Genomic DNA, 15695 nt, shown 5'->3' with positions numbered 1-15695 from the left:
AATACTAAATTTTACGATGAAATATTATACCGGTGGAATGTGCGTCATTCTTTATCTTTGCATACGTATATATATATAAATTTAAATGTATAATCAGGGTAGGTATTAGGTAGGTATGCGTCGTAGTCGAGTGAATAGCGGCACAATGGGTCATTGAAAAAAAATGAATAATCAAAGACCTATGATGGTTTTAGACGTCCGTCGTCTTCTCTCTGTTTACAACGGGAAAACGTGGTTTTTCACGTCTTGCCTAGAACGGTTGCATTTCAGGACCCAGCGAGCCCCACCTCGGTCCTCGAATTAGGCTCTATAGAATGGTCCTTAAACATAAGCACAATGTTTTTAACGCCTTATACTCACTAAATCGGTACAATTAATAATATACAACAACAGCTTTGCTATAGCATTTATTTAAACGAGAATTTCAGCTGCGTCGTCGTCGTGTTGCCGTCCAACATGCTTAAGGTCCCTAATGATAGAATAACCGCCGGTATTAAATATTAGATACCTTGGGTACCTGTGACCATTTCATCCGTGCCTGGCCTTTCTTTTGGTAGCCTGAACACTAAAAATCCATACTAGCCGTGCCCTGCCAATAAATTGAGTATAGACTATAGTGTGAACGGTGCCTTATTCGCACCGGAACCAGCGATTTGATAGTAATTATGGTGCCGGTTGTTCGAAAGGTGCATGGTTAAAGTTATCTCCGGAATAGTGACTTTTTGAACCGTCGTAAAAAGCTTTAAAAAACGATAAAGTTACTTATATTCAATTTATAATCGGTGAAAAGTATTTCAACTTCAAAATTGTGAAGTTCAATCTTGAAGTTCAATCCATGCCAAGTGCATGGTGAGGATTTTTCTAACGTTTGAAATAATCACTATCCAGGGGATAACTTTATCCATCTTTCCAACAACCTGCCCCTGGCCTGCAGTTTAGCATAGACATTAGAGATCAAACATTTCAACTGAGCAAGATAAAGCAAGAAATATAATTGTTCTGACAGCTCTGTTCTTGCTTACTTTGTAAAAACAGAGTAATGTCTTTATATTATACAGAAGTCTCACTCTTTGTATTTTGAGTCTGATATTTTTTGAGAGTGTGACGCTACCTAACGCAAGCCAGATACGCGAGCCCACGAAAGCAACACACCCTCGCGAGGCAGTTGACTCAGCCCGAAAACCATCCGCACATGTGAGAAACTTGCCTCTCGAGGCGAATTCCTCACGAAAACTATCCGCACACGACAAAAAAACTTTAGCTCAGCTATAAAAGCTCTCGTGTGCGGCGGGCTTAAGCTTTTCAATTGCGCGTAGTGTAAACGGGGTTTCAGGCTAGCAAAACAAAGGCCAGGCAGGCACGGATGATTTGGGCACGGGTATCCATTTTAGGCCCCGCCGTGCCAATGAATTGAGTGTGTAAACGGTGCTTTAGTGTAAACGGTGTTTTAATTGCTACAATATGTAATGAGAATTTTCCCCCACGGGCCGTGAGTCGGTCCTTACATCTCAACCGCCAGCCTCTGCAACCAGTATAGATATCCCAATATATTAATAGATATCCGCCAATATATCAAGATATATCAATAGATATCCCAACAAGGCAGCTTTTCAGCACGAAGAAACTAGAGAAAATAGTCAAAGCTGATTTTTAAAAGGCTATCCAAGGCCGTGCGTGATGTACTGAGTATACAACGACAATAATATTACAAATTTAAGAAATCACTAATCTATACGTTCTTAACTACAATTTCTATAATGATATTGTATATTCAATTGTAATCACACATAATGAATATATTTAATTGAATATATTTATTAATCATTGTAGGTTATATGCAAGGGCTACTTTTATTGTATCTTTAAGGCTGTATCTTCCACTCGTCCCAATGGTGAACTCGGAGCCTCGCTGGTATTCATCCATTGAAAATGCTTTGATTGATTTTAATTACATGCAAACACTCGCAGCGATGTTCCCAGTGGGTTTTCGTGATGAGTGGAGAAGGGCCTTTAGTTTTTATATGCATTTGTTGACCTACATGTTAAATAGTAATAAAAATTTAGAAGCATTCAAAATTTTTAGCCTTAACCCAGGACCGCCACTGTCGACAGCCTATTCGGAAAAGGCTAGTCCTTTAAAAGGCAGTTTAAAGTGTTACCTGTCCCAAACAACTAATGTAATTGTTCATTTTGACAGAAACTATCTGAACAACTGTCTCATCAAGTGTTCTGTCCTGTACCAATTCCTGTTCAGGCTGCTCGCCATTGGCATTGCCTTCACCATCATCACCATTATCACGATCATTCTCACCATCACCATCATCACCATTATCACCATCACTCTCACCATCACCATCATCACCATCATCACCGTTATCACCATCATTCTCACCACCATCATAAGCTGTGTTATCAGGACGAATAACCAAAATAGTTTTAGCTAAATCTGGATTATCTTGCACCATACATTAAACATTCATTTTGATTTCCTCTTTCCACGCTGCCCTCCAGTCTTCACCATTTCTTGCATCTATTATTAAATTGTATGCATATGGGAGAGCGCCAATCATCAACGATATCAGAAGACTATTTGTGGATGTAACATCGATTTTTCTGAGGGTTTCAAGTTCTTCGTAAAGAATTGTCGAAAGCGGAATGATCAGAGTAGCGACTGTGACACTGTAATAGAAGAAGCTTTTGTGGTACGGAAGGAGCCTTTCTCTGATTTTATAATAGAGTTTCCGGGAAACTACAGGCACAAGTTTTGTGTTACGGCCTTTCTGATGGCGAATTGTCTCTAAATGTTTCTCCTTGTAAGCATTATCTCGACACTCTTCGTAAATCATTTTTTTCAATGCAAAATATTTTTCTTCATACGGCTTCCAGAAGTTAAAGGAATAAAAAGCCATCACAGCGAAAAGTGCAATGTAAGGAATGAAGTAAACAATGTTGAAAAGTATCCCCATGAAGAGTGGTGGCACGACAAGGTAAAAGAAAAGAAATGAAAAAAAAGTAAGATGTGCGAGGGGGATTACTGTTAAAAAAACCAAAGAAGCACCTCTGCTTGTAAAGGAGAGGAACGTGATTGGAAGAAGAAGAATTAACAACGAGATGAAGACAACAAAAATATAAAAAAAATAAATGAAAGGGATAAAGATGTGAAATGTACATTTCTGATACAAATTATTGCAATATCTTTGATAACTAAAATAGAACTTCACAATAGAAACCCTCCATCGTTTGATATTCAATGTCAAAGAAATAATTTTAATCGTGTTGTCAAATGTTGTTTCGCTTGCCCAATTCATGTCACGAATATCGTATTCCAAGTGATTGTTTAGGAAATTGATGATAGAGGTACACAATTCAGGTAATATTTCTTCAAAATTTCGAAATGATCTCATGGTAAGAAAATCGAGGGGAAAAAGACAAAAAAGCAAAACGACTAGACTAACGTAAACCAGTTTGTTTACCGCAGGGAATCAGTTACTCAACATCCAGAAAACCACCAATCCGAGAATGCTAAATAACACAAATTTACGAGCGAAAGATTTCATGCACCCACATTCTTCCCAAATAACACGGGTAATAACAGAAGATAGAGACATGGGGCTTTCTGTCAGCTTGTAATACTCAAAATACTTCTGGCGCTGCTGTTGCGCAGAAGATGAATATATGACTCTGCTCAGCCAATAAGAGAAGAGAAAAGAAAGCATGCATATGGTCGCAAAATATAATATGAAAAATGAATTTGAGGATACTGGCTTTCGAAATTTTCTCACTTCATGACAATTAGTTTTACTGGGATAGTTTATAGACTTGCAGCATCTTTGAGGTGAGTTAACATGGGGTCGATAACAAATTTCGTGAGTTGTTAGTTTGCTGTTACCTTGAAGCTGTTGCAATAAACTGTCCACAAAATCCAGGCTACTGAGATTTCGACCAACACATCCTTCATGACTTATATTGGCATGTAGTTCAAAGCTTCGACGGCCAGCGTTCAATGTCGAAGTGAAGTCTTTACTATCACTGAAAAGATACGAGTCAAGCCACAATGTAATTTTTAACCCAACCATGTTAACCAGTGTTAATTGCATACGATGAAATATTGTTTCATTAAAATCACTGTCAACAGAGAAATGAAGATCCACGATGTTTACGAGCTTGCTTTCAAAGAGTTCACCCAGTCGTGAAATTTGAGCCTTGTCTGTCAGATGAATGCAGTCGTTGATAGAACTCTTGTTTCCATTCCTTGTTTCATTGCTCGCAAGAGCACATGTGAATATGAAAAAAGACACAATAAAACAGTATAAAAGTGAGAACATATTGCCCATTCACTTTAAGCTTTTGCGCACAGAAGTAAAGGATATAAGTGAATACGAGACGAGGGTATAGACTAAGACATACGTATATTACTTTTTCACTTTGACCAAGCACGGAAGTAGACGAATGCAGGATATGAGTAACATGAGATTATGGGATGGCATAGTCTTAAAACCCGGTCAAACGAGAATGGGAGTTGAGAGTTTGCAGGACAGTTTCCAAACTCTTGTGCGATGGTCAAATGAGAATAGGAGACTGGGGGTTGATGAGAGTTGAGAAGCGAGATTTGACCGGATATTACCGCGCGCCTAGCCGGGACTATTTTATACTATTCTGTAATTATTTTCTACTATTTTCCTGACAAGCAATTGGTCTTAATTGCTACAGTAATATGTGATGGGAATTTCCCCCACGGGCCGTGAGAGTGTCCTTACATCTCTACCGTTAGTCTCTGCAACCAGTTTTATTAGATATTCCAACAATGTAGTTTTTGAGCAGAAAGAAACTAGAGTAAATAGTCAAGGCTGATTTTTAAAAGGCCATCCAAGGCCGTGCATTTACTGAGTATAACGACTATGATATTATCATATTACAGATTTAAGAAATCACTTATCTATACATTCTTCAGTATAACTTCAATTTCTATAATGATACTGTATACTAAATATTTAATCTTACATACTGAATATATTTCATTATTATCAAATGAATATATTTATATGAATATTGTAGGTTATATGCAAGGGCTACTTATTGTATCTTTAAGCCAGACTGTATCCTGAGTATACAACGACTATGTCTATAATATTACATATTTAAGAAATCTATACGTTCTTAACTACAATTTCTGTAATGATATTGTATATTCAATTGTAATCATACATACTGAATATATTTAATTATTATTAAATGAATATATTTATTAATATTGTAGGTTATATGCAAGGGCTACTTTTATTGTATCTTTAAGGCTGTATCTTCCACTCATCCCAATGGCGAACTCGGAGCCTTGCTGCGAGGGTTTTGATCCAATGAAAATGCTTTGATTGATTTTAATTACATGCAAACACTCGAGCGAGGCTCCGAGTGGCTTCTCGCAATGAGTCGAAAAGGGCCTTTACTTTTTGTATGCATTTGACCTTAAAAGTAATAAAAATTTAAAAGCATTTAAAATTTATCGTGGCTACACGTGCGTAAGAAAAAAGGAAAGTGGAAAGTAGCCTTAATTAACCCGGGACCGCCATTGTCGACAGCCTATTTGAAAAAGGCTAGTCGTTTAAAAGGCAGTTTAAAGTTTCGCCTGTCCCAAACAACTAATGTTATTGTTCATTTTGACTGAAACTATCTAAACACTTGTCTCATAAAGTGTTCTGTCCTGTACCATTTCCTGTTCAGGCTGCTCGTCATCTGCATCATCATCAGCCGTGCCATCAGGACGAATTACCAAAATAGTTTTAGCTAAATCTGGATTATCTTGCACCATACATTTAACATTCATTTTGATTTCCTCTTTCCACGCTGCCCTCCAGTCTTCACCATTTCTTGCTTGTATTATTGAATTGTACGCATATGGGAGAACGCCAATCATCAACGATATCAGAAGACTATTTGTGGGTGTAACATCGATTTCTCTGACGGTTTCAAGTTCTCCGTAAAGAATTGTCGAAAGCGGAATGATCAGAGTAACGACTGTGAACTGTAATAGAAGAAGCTTTTGTAGTACGGAAGGAGCCTTTCTCTGATTTTATGATAGAGTTTCCGGGAAACTACAGGCACAAGTTTTGTGTTACGGCCTTTTTGACGGCGAATTGTCTCTAAGTGTTTCTCCTTGTAAGCATTATCTCGACACTCTTCGTAAATCATCTTTTTCAATGCAAAATATTTTTCTTCATAGCGTTTCCAGAAGTTAAAGGAATAAAAGGCCATCACAGCGAAAAGTGCAATGTAAGGCATGAAGTAAGCAATGTTGAAAAGTATCCCCATGTAGAGTGGTTGCACGACAAAGTATAAGAAAAAAAATGATGAAAAAGTATAAGGAGTGAAGCATATTGCTGCTGCTGCTGCTACACGATTGCCTTTCACTCCAGAGAAAATGATTAGAAGAAGAAGAATTAACAACGAGATTAAGACAATACAAATATAGAAAAATAAATGAAAGCGATAAAGAAATGAAATGGAAATTTCTTATACAAATTATTGCAATATCTGCAATTTCTAAAATAGAACTTTACACTAGAAACCTTCCATCGTTTGATATTCAATGCCAAAGAAATAATTTTTTTGTGTTGTCAAATGTTGTTCCGCTTTCCAAATTCATGTCACGAATATCGTATTCCAAGTGATTGGCAAGTTTGTTTAGGAAATTAATTTGAAGGTTAGACGTTTTAGAAGATATTTCTCTCATCTCTACAATTTCTATTGGTGCTCTAATGTTTAGAAAATTGGGGAAGAAAGATATATTGTGGGAGCAAACACAAGACTAAAAACAAAAAACATAAATGCCACTTGATTCTCACTTGTTTTAGGGGTATAACTTATAATGTTACTGAACATCCAATAGAAAAACAATGCGAGAATGCTAAGTAAGGTACATTTACGTGCGAAAGATCCGATGTACCCACCAAATTCTTCCCAAATAACAATGCTAATAATAGAAGATAGAGACATAGTGCTTTCTGTCAGCTTGTAAAACTCAAAATACTTCTGGCGCTCCCTTTGCGCAGAAGATGAATATATGACTCTGGCCAGCAAATAAGAGAATATCATAGAAAGTATGATCCCAAGCAATATGAAATTTAAATTTGAAGATTTCGAACCGATTTCTCTCTTTTCATGACATTTAGTTTTACTGAGATAGTTTATAGACTTGCAGCATCTTTGAGTTGAGTTAACATTGGGTCTATAACAAATTTCGTGAGTTGTTAGTTTGCTGTTACCTTGAAGCTGTTGCAATAAACTGTCCACAAAATCCAGGCTACTGAGATTTCGACCAACACATCCTTCATGACTTATATTGGCATGTAATTCAAAGCTTCGACGGCCAGCGTTTAATGTCGAAGTGAAATCTTTACTATAACTGAAAAGATACGAGTCCAGCAACAATGTAATTTTTAACCCTACCATGTTAACCAGTGTTAATTGCATACGATGAAACATTGTTTCATTAAAATCACTGTCAACAGAGAAATGAAGATCCACGATGTTTACGAGCTTGCTTTCAAAGAGTTCACCCAGTCGTGAAATTTGAGCCTTGTCTGTCAGATGAATGCAGTCGTTGATAGAACTCTTGTTTCCATTCCTTGTTTCATTGCTCGCAAGAGCACATGTGAATATGAAAAAAGACACAATAAAACAGTATAAAAGTGAGAACATATTGCCCATTCACTTTAAGCTTTTGCGCACAGAAGTAAAGGATATAAGTGAATACGAGACGAGGGTATAGACTAAGACATACGTATATTACTTTTTCACTTTGACCAAGCACGGAAGTAGACGAATGCAGGATATGAGTAACATGAGATTATGGGATGGCATAGTCTTAAAACCCCGGTCAAACGAGAATGGGAGTTGAGAGTTTGCAGGACAGTTTCCAAACTCTTGTGCGATGGTCAAATGAGAATAGGAGACTGGGGGTTGATGAGAGTTGAGAAGCGAGATTTGACCGGATATTACGCGCGCCTAGCCGGGACTATTTTATACTATTCTGTAATTATTTTCTACTATTTTCCTGACAAGCAATTGGTCTTAATTGCTACAGTAATATGTGATGGGAATTTCCCCCACGGGCCGTGAGAGTGTCCTTACATCTCTACCGTTAGTCTCTGCAACCAGTTTTATTAGATATTCCAACAATGTAGTTTTTGAGCAGAAAGAAACTAGAGTAAATAGTCAAGGCTGATTTTTAAAAGGCCATCCAAGGCCGTGCATTTACTGAGTATAACGACTATGATATTATCATATTACAGATTTAAGAAATCACTTATCTATACATTCTTCAGTATAACTTCAATTTCTATAATGATACTGTATACTAAATATTTAATCTTACATACTGAATATATTTCATTATTATCAAATGAATATATTTATATGAATATTGTAGGTTATATGCAAGGGCTACTTATTGTATCTTTAAGCCAGACTGTATCCTGAGTATACAACGACTATGTCTATAATATTACATATTTAAGAAATCTATACGTTCTTAACTACAATTTCTGTAATGATATTGTATATTCAATTGTAATCATACATACTGAATATATTTAATTATTATTAAATGAATATATTTATTAATATTGTAGGTTATATGCAAGGGCTACTTTTATTGTATCTTTAAGGCTGTATCTTCCACTCATCCCAATGGCGAACTCGGAGCCTTGCTGCGAGGGTTTTGATCCAATGAAAATGCTTTGATTGATTTTAATTACATGCAAACACTCGAGCGAGGCTCCGAGTGGCTTCTCGCGATGAGTGGAAAAGGGCCTTTAGTTTTTATATGCATTTGACCTTAAAAGTAATAAAAATTTAGAAGCATTCAAAATTTTCCGTGGGTACACGTGCGTAAGAAAAAAGGTTAAGTGGAAAGCAGCCTTAATTAACCCGGGACCGCCATTGTCGACAGCCTATTTGAAAAAGGCTAGTCGTTTAAAAGGCAGTTTAAAGTTTCGCCTGTCCCAAACAACTAATGTTATTGTTCATTTTGACTGAAACTATCTAAACACTTGTCTCATAAAGTGTTCTGTCCTGTACCATTTCCTGTTCAGGCTGCTCGTCATCTGCATCATCATCAGCCGTGCCATCAGGACGAATTACCAAAATAGTTTTAGCTAAATCTGGATTATCTTGCACCATACATTTAACATTCATTTTGATTTCCTCTTTCCACGCTGCCCTCCAGTCTTCACCATTTCTTGCTTGTATTATTGAATTGTACGCATATGGGAGAACGCCAATCATCAACGATATCAGAAGACTATTTGTGGGTGTAACATCGATTTCTCTGACGGTTTCAAGTTCTCCGTAAAGAATTGTCGAAAGCGGAATGATCAGAGTAACGACTGTGAAACTGTAATAGAAGAAGCTTTTGTAGTACGGAAGGAGCCTTTCTCTGATTTTATGATAGAGTTTCCGGGAAACTACAGGCACAAGTTTTGTGTTACGGCCTTTTTGACGGCGAATTGTCTCTAAGTGTTTCTCCTTGTAAGCATTATCTCGACACTCTTCGTAAATCATCTTTTTCAATGCAAAATATTTTTCTTCATAGCGTTTCCAGAAGTTAAAGGAATAAAAGGCCATCACAGCGAAAAGTGCAATGTAAGGCATGAAGTAAGCAATGTTGAAAAGTATCCCCATGTAGAGTGGTTGCACGACAAAGTATAAGAAAAAAAATGATGAAAAAGTATAAGGAGTGAAGCATATTGCTGCTGCTGCTGCTACACGATTGCCTTTCACTCCAGAGAAAATGATTAGAAGAAGAAGAATTAACAACGAGATTAAGACAATACAAATATAGAAAAAATAAATGAAAGCGATAAAGAAATGAAATGGAAATTTCTTATACAAATTATTGCAATATCTGCAATTTCTAAAATAGAACTTTACACTAGAAACCTTCCATCGTTTGATATTCAATGCCAAAGAAATAATTTTTATTGTGTTGTCAAATGTTGTTCCGCTTTCCAAATTCATGTCACGAATATCGTATTCCAAGTGATTGGCAAGTTTGTTTAGGAAATTAATTTGAAGGTTAGACGTTTTAGAAGATATTTCTCTCATCTCTACAATTTCTATTGGTGCTCTAATGTTTAGAAAATTGGGGAAGAAAAGATATATTGTGGGAGCAAACACAAGACTAAAAACAAAAAACATAAATGCCACTTGATTCTCACTTGTTTTAGGGGTATAACTTATAATGTTACTGAACATCCAATAGAAAAACAATGCGAGAATGCTAAGTAAGGTACATTTACGTGCGAAAGATCCGATGTACCCACCAAATTCTTCCCAAATAACAATGCTAATAATAGAAGATAGAGACATAGTGCTTTCTGTCAGCTTGTAAAACTCAAAATACTTCTGGCGCTCCCTTTGCGCAGAAGATGAATATATGACTCTGGCCAGCAAATAAGAGAATATCATAGAAAGTATGATCCCAAGCAATATGAAATTTAAATTTGAAGATTTCGAACCGATTTCTCTCTTTTCATGACATTTAGTTTTACTGAGATAGTTTATAGACTTGCAGCATCTTTGAGTTGAGTTAACATTGGGTCTATAACAAATTTCGTGAGTTGTTAGTTTGCTGTTACCTTGAAGCTGTTGCAATAAACTGTCCACAAAATCCAGGCTACTGAGATTTCGACCAACACATCCTTCATGACTTATATTGGCATGTAATTCAAAGCTTCGACGGCCAGCGTTTAATGTCGAAGTGAAATCTTTACTATAACTGAAAAGATACGAGTCCAGCAACAATGTAATTTTTAACCCTACCATGTTAACCAGTGTTAATTGCATACGATGAAACATTGTTTCATTAAAATCACTGTCAACAGAGAAATGAAGATCCACGATGTTTACGAGCTTGCTTTCAAAGATTTCACCCAGTCGTGAAATTTGAGCCATGTCTGTCAGATGAATGCAGTCGTTGATAGAACTCCTGTTTCCATTCCTTGTTTCATTGCTCGCAAGAGCACATGTGAATATGAAAAACGACCCAATAAAACAGTATAAAAGTGAGAACATACTGCCCATTCACTTTAAGCTTTTGCGCACGAAAGTAAAGGATATAAGTGAATACGAGACGAGGGTATAGACTAAGACATACGTATATTACCCTTTCACTTTCACCAAGCACGGAAGTAGACGAATACAGGATATGAGTAACATGAGATTATGGGATGGCATAGTCTAAAACCCCGGTCAAACGAGAATGGGAGTTGAAAGTTTGCATGAGAGTTTTCCAAGCTCTTGTGCGATGGTCAAACGAGAATGGAAGTTGGGAGTTTGCAAGAGAGTTTTCCAAACTCTTGTGCGATGGTCAAACGAAAATGGAAAGTATTATAAGTATTGTCAAATATCGTAACTTTCACTTGTAAGAGTGGACAGTTCCGGTCATTTTAAAATTAAAAACGTTTCTGATTCTTGGAGGTGAAATTCCGAGCAATGCTAATGGCAATGATGCATTATTTCTTTTGCGGTCGATAAGACTACGTAAGTCGGAAAAAAGTGCTCTAAATTCTTTCAGAATTTTTTTCATATAAAACTTTCGAGGCAACAGCGCCATATCATAAATATTGGCCTGCACAGTTGAAACGCGCCGATGCCACAAACGTTGCAACAGAGAATTTGCATTTGCCTTCAAGCTGGCGGCGGATTTATCGTTGCAATCTTTCTTGAGGTCAACCTCGTTTCTAAAACAATCTGCGTGTTTGAACTGGGGATCCGTTACTAGGGCTCCCCGGGTTTAATTTGGTCTGAACGAAAAGTGTGGGTCCGACTCCATCTGCCTCCACCACTACGTGCCGCCAAAAGACGCTTTTACGACTGTAATTTTACTTTACAGAATGACCCCCTCGTCTCAAGTACGTGCTCTTGCACGTGATTGTAGTTCTGCTTTCGAGGACCTCATATACATACCCTGGCTGCGAGGTTAATTTTCATTCTCCTTTAATCGTTCGTAACATGAAGTACAAGCATACCACCGGCAAAGGCACAAAGGTAAACAAATTTAAAGGTGATAAAGAAGTACAATCTCAGTGACCAAGCTGAACTTTAGGCAATTATGTTGTCAAGTTTACAAGCTGGCTGTATTCGCAAGACGAATGGCAGATTTACTGTCGGCTGTGCAGATTATATGTGGGGGAGTGATGTGAAAGGTGGTTTTGTCAGAATATTTTACCCCAGTGACGATCCCGAACACAGTTCATTTGTTCATAATTGTGACAGGCGAAAGCCATTTTGGCTTCCGCACAAGGAGTATGCCGTTGGAATGATAAAATATGCCAAACTACCTTCGTGGCTTCTGGGAAACGTTTTTTATTGGATGCTAGGTTAGTTTATGCTGCCTATTGCCATATTTGATAAGCACCCCCCCTGTCTATGACTACAAATTTCTAGGAGGGGGATTGCTCAGGTTTTTTTTCCAGATTGCTGATGGGCGAAAGAGTAACATTTCACAGGGGGGTTGGTAAACTTTCACATTGCATGTTTATGACTATTACTGCAGTTCCATCACAGACCCTATTTTGCTTTATAAAGAAATCATTTGCAAGAAAAAGATATGATTATATATAATATAATTATATATAATATAATATATATAATATATATATAATATATATATATATATATATATATATATATATATATAATATATTATATATGATTATATATGATTATATTGACCCTTTTAAGGCAATGTTCAGTTGGATTGTTATTGGAACAGCTCTCTTCATTTGGCTGTTGAATCAAATGAAAGCGAAAGGCCTAAAAAGGAGTTTGAAAAATTCCCATGTGTTGTCTTCTCACATGGCCTGGGTGGTAGTCGATGTGTGTACAGCAGTTTCTGTCTCGAGCTGGCTTCATATGGTTATATTGTAGCTGCTGTAGAACACAGGTCAGTTGTCAAATGCACCCAGCAATCGAACTCCAATTGGCAAAATTCACCCTGTGTTTTTTTTGTTTTTTTTTAACAAGTGCACCCAATATTTACATGGTATAAAGATGATATAAATTTTTTCATTTACAAACGTGGGCTAGGAGCCTAGCTGAAACCATACAATAAATCACTAAATGAAGCTCAATTAACCAGCCTGGGTTTACCATTTTGTCCTGTCCCCCTTTGCATCATTGCATGGTAGCATGCCTCTCTCAGACCGTGGTCCTTGGCTAGCCAGAATGCTGCTTGAGCCTTACAGATATAGAAAAGTCAGTTTTAAAAACTGTCTTGCTGTCCGGATGCCAGGATTTGTTGCTCTGTTAGAGAATGAATTGTATTTTCTAGAGATAAATCAGCATCTGCAACATACTATCTGAAGGAGAGTGCTGCAAGTCTTAATGATCCACAATGGGTTGAGTATCATAGATTAAAAGAGAATGAAGATGAATTTCAATTGCGGAACAATCAGGTTGTGTACAACAAAGATATAGCTTTGTATTTTTCTAATTTTGAAACTCTCCAAGAGGTTTAGTTATACTTGATTTTGATAGGCCTATCCAGTGGTCATTATGAGATCAGTTCAAATTCATTCCCTACTGATTGTGGAACATTGCCGAAGAGTTATTATAACGAGGCTTTCGTATATTGGAGAATTTGAATTGCCCAAAAGTTTACCAAAGGATTCTTTTTTACTGTCATTCCAGGTCCACCAGCGAGCTAAAGAATGCATGCAAACATTAAATTTTCTTGAGCAGTTGAACGAAGGGCGTCCGCCCAAGAATTTATTAGGAGCGGAATTTGATGGACCTCAATTTAAGGTACGCGAGAAAAGATTGGATTACACGGATTAGCGTTAATCCAATAGAATTAAGTCGCTGACGAAAGATTAGAGGACTGAATTAGCGGAGTTATTCCCATTTCACCTGACGACAAACAGAGACGATATCAATGTCCTGGAAAAGCCTGATTGAGTTTGCTTCAAAGTTTTCCTTTCTGTTTTTCCAGGACAGGCTAAATCTCGACCAGGTGTCCATAATGGGGCATTCATTTGGAGCCGCAACAACAATCGCAGCCCTCGCAAAGGATAAACGATTCAAGTAAGTTCCTGTCTCTAGTCGAAGGTTGAGTGTTCAGCCCAGAACTTCAGCCGTATTCAGGGTCGGCTTCTTGAAATATATTCAAAATCATGATATCATTATCCAACGATACCATTATCCACATTTCCAATAACTCACAGGTGTGGCGTGGCAATGGACGCGTGGATGTTTCCACTTGGAGATGAACTGTATCACCACACAGTCAGTCAACCTTTGTTGTTCATTAACACCGAAACGTTTCATTGGAAAAAGAACATTAAACAGATAAACGAGCTTTTAAACCACGAAACCGGTAAGCTGAGAAAAACTGAAAAGAGAGAGAAACTGGAAAAAAAAACAACTCGCCAAGCCTTGAAGCAATAATCATTTGAGATTCCCATTATCAATAGTTGTTATGAGATGATTGAGGTCAATAATCAGCATAGAAACACATTTAACAGAAGTAGTTTTAAAAATAGTTTGTGGTATGATAATGCCTTATCTGCGACACTTTTTCTTGTTTGAATCATTATTTTCTTCATTTTTTTGCAATGTAGTTGAAAGGAAAATGGTGACTGTTAGGTAAGTAATTGTACAGAACATGTTACTGTTTGGGATTATCACTATAGATCTACTCAGTACTTTAATTCCGTATCTATTGTTTTAAAAGGGGGCCAAATGATAGTGCAGTTTACTTTTAGATCAATGAGTTACTGTATTTTAGAGGTACAAGTCATCTAACTCAGTCTGATCTTCCCTCGGTGGTCCCACCCGCTGCCTGGAGATTTTTGGGCGTGAATTCACAATCATTAGATGTCGGTGACATCATAGATATCAACAGGAAGATCATCGCAACGTTTCTTTCGCAATATTTCGGTAGGTCAACTAACTAGTTTTATGAATACGCAAAAGATCTTATCTGGAAAAATACGCTTGAAATAATACTCACTCTCTCTCTCCCTCTAATAACCACTCTATTACAACTTAAACATTGCATGGTATTTTATGGTTCGCTTATTTTCGTTAATTTAGAACTTGGTAAAGAGTTTAGCGATCCAGAAATATTAAAACAAGACACTGACCATGTACTTATTGGAACAAATGTTGTTGTTTAGCGGATGCGGATGAATGCAACAACGATATAAAAACATAGAAATCCGACCATCCTGATTAGTATGAAATTCATATTAACCAATGACGCGGTAGAGAGAACAATTAAAAAATCTTTGTTTTAGGCAGGATTTGGACTCGCAGCTTCGGATCGCTTGACCGAAGCCGGACCAAATTTACAAAGTCAAAAAAAAAATGATATTGAAAAAAAAATAATTTTCTATTCTTTTAGTTCAAGTTCCTTTTTGTCGAATTTTTCAATTTTTGGAGTTTGTTTCTAAGATTCCAACCTCGATATTTCATGGACGGGTTGGTTAAGAAAATAATTGAACAACGCAGAACGAAATAATTATAGTTTAGATGACATGTAATCTAGATATTTTTTCAATACCTAATAATATAATATAAAAAGCTTTGCATCTGTGTTTTATTTTTACATTCATGTGTATAATATACATATTATATATTTATTATAAATTATTATAAATCATTGGTTTATAATAGATTTACTATCATTCATTACTC

The 15695-nt window shown here is 36.8% G+C and overlaps 2 protein-coding genes across 2 annotated transcripts; one reads left to right on the top strand and one right to left on the bottom strand.

Annotated features, from left to right (window-relative positions):
- Positions 1–8364: 8364 nt before the first annotated feature.
- On the bottom strand, positions 8365–11165 carry LOC114524053. The gene is made up of 2 exons (XM_028545164.1): positions 10634–11165; positions 8365–9580 (listed from the first exon to the last, which is right to left on the bottom strand). The coding sequence occupies exons 1-2, from the start codon at positions 11076–11078 to the stop codon at positions 9039–9041; spliced, it is 987 nt and encodes a 328-aa protein (XP_028400965.1). The 5' UTR covers positions 11079–11165; the 3' UTR covers positions 8365–9038.
- A 779-nt stretch (positions 11166–11944) lies between these two features.
- LOC114524030 (platelet-activating factor acetylhydrolase-like) lies at positions 11945–15567 on the top strand. Its single transcript, XM_028545141.1, has 9 exons — positions 11945–12376; positions 12741–12942; positions 13330–13453; positions 13689–13802; positions 13990–14081; positions 14222–14373; positions 14618–14642; positions 14785–14936; positions 15093–15567. Exons 1-9 carry the CDS (start codon positions 12109–12111, stop codon positions 15173–15175), a joined length of 1212 nt encoding a protein of 403 aa, XP_028400942.1. The 5' UTR covers positions 11945–12108; the 3' UTR covers positions 15176–15567.
- Positions 15568–15695: the final 128 nt, after the last annotated feature.

Source organism: Dendronephthya gigantea, unplaced genomic scaffold (assembly GCF_004324835.1).
Source record: "Dendronephthya gigantea isolate DGI-Jeju-01 unplaced genomic scaffold, DenGig_1.0 000029F, whole genome shotgun sequence".
Taxonomy (NCBI): domain Eukaryota; kingdom Metazoa; phylum Cnidaria; class Anthozoa; order Malacalcyonacea; family Nephtheidae; genus Dendronephthya; species Dendronephthya gigantea.
This window is presented reverse-complemented; position numbering and strand designations above follow the sequence as displayed.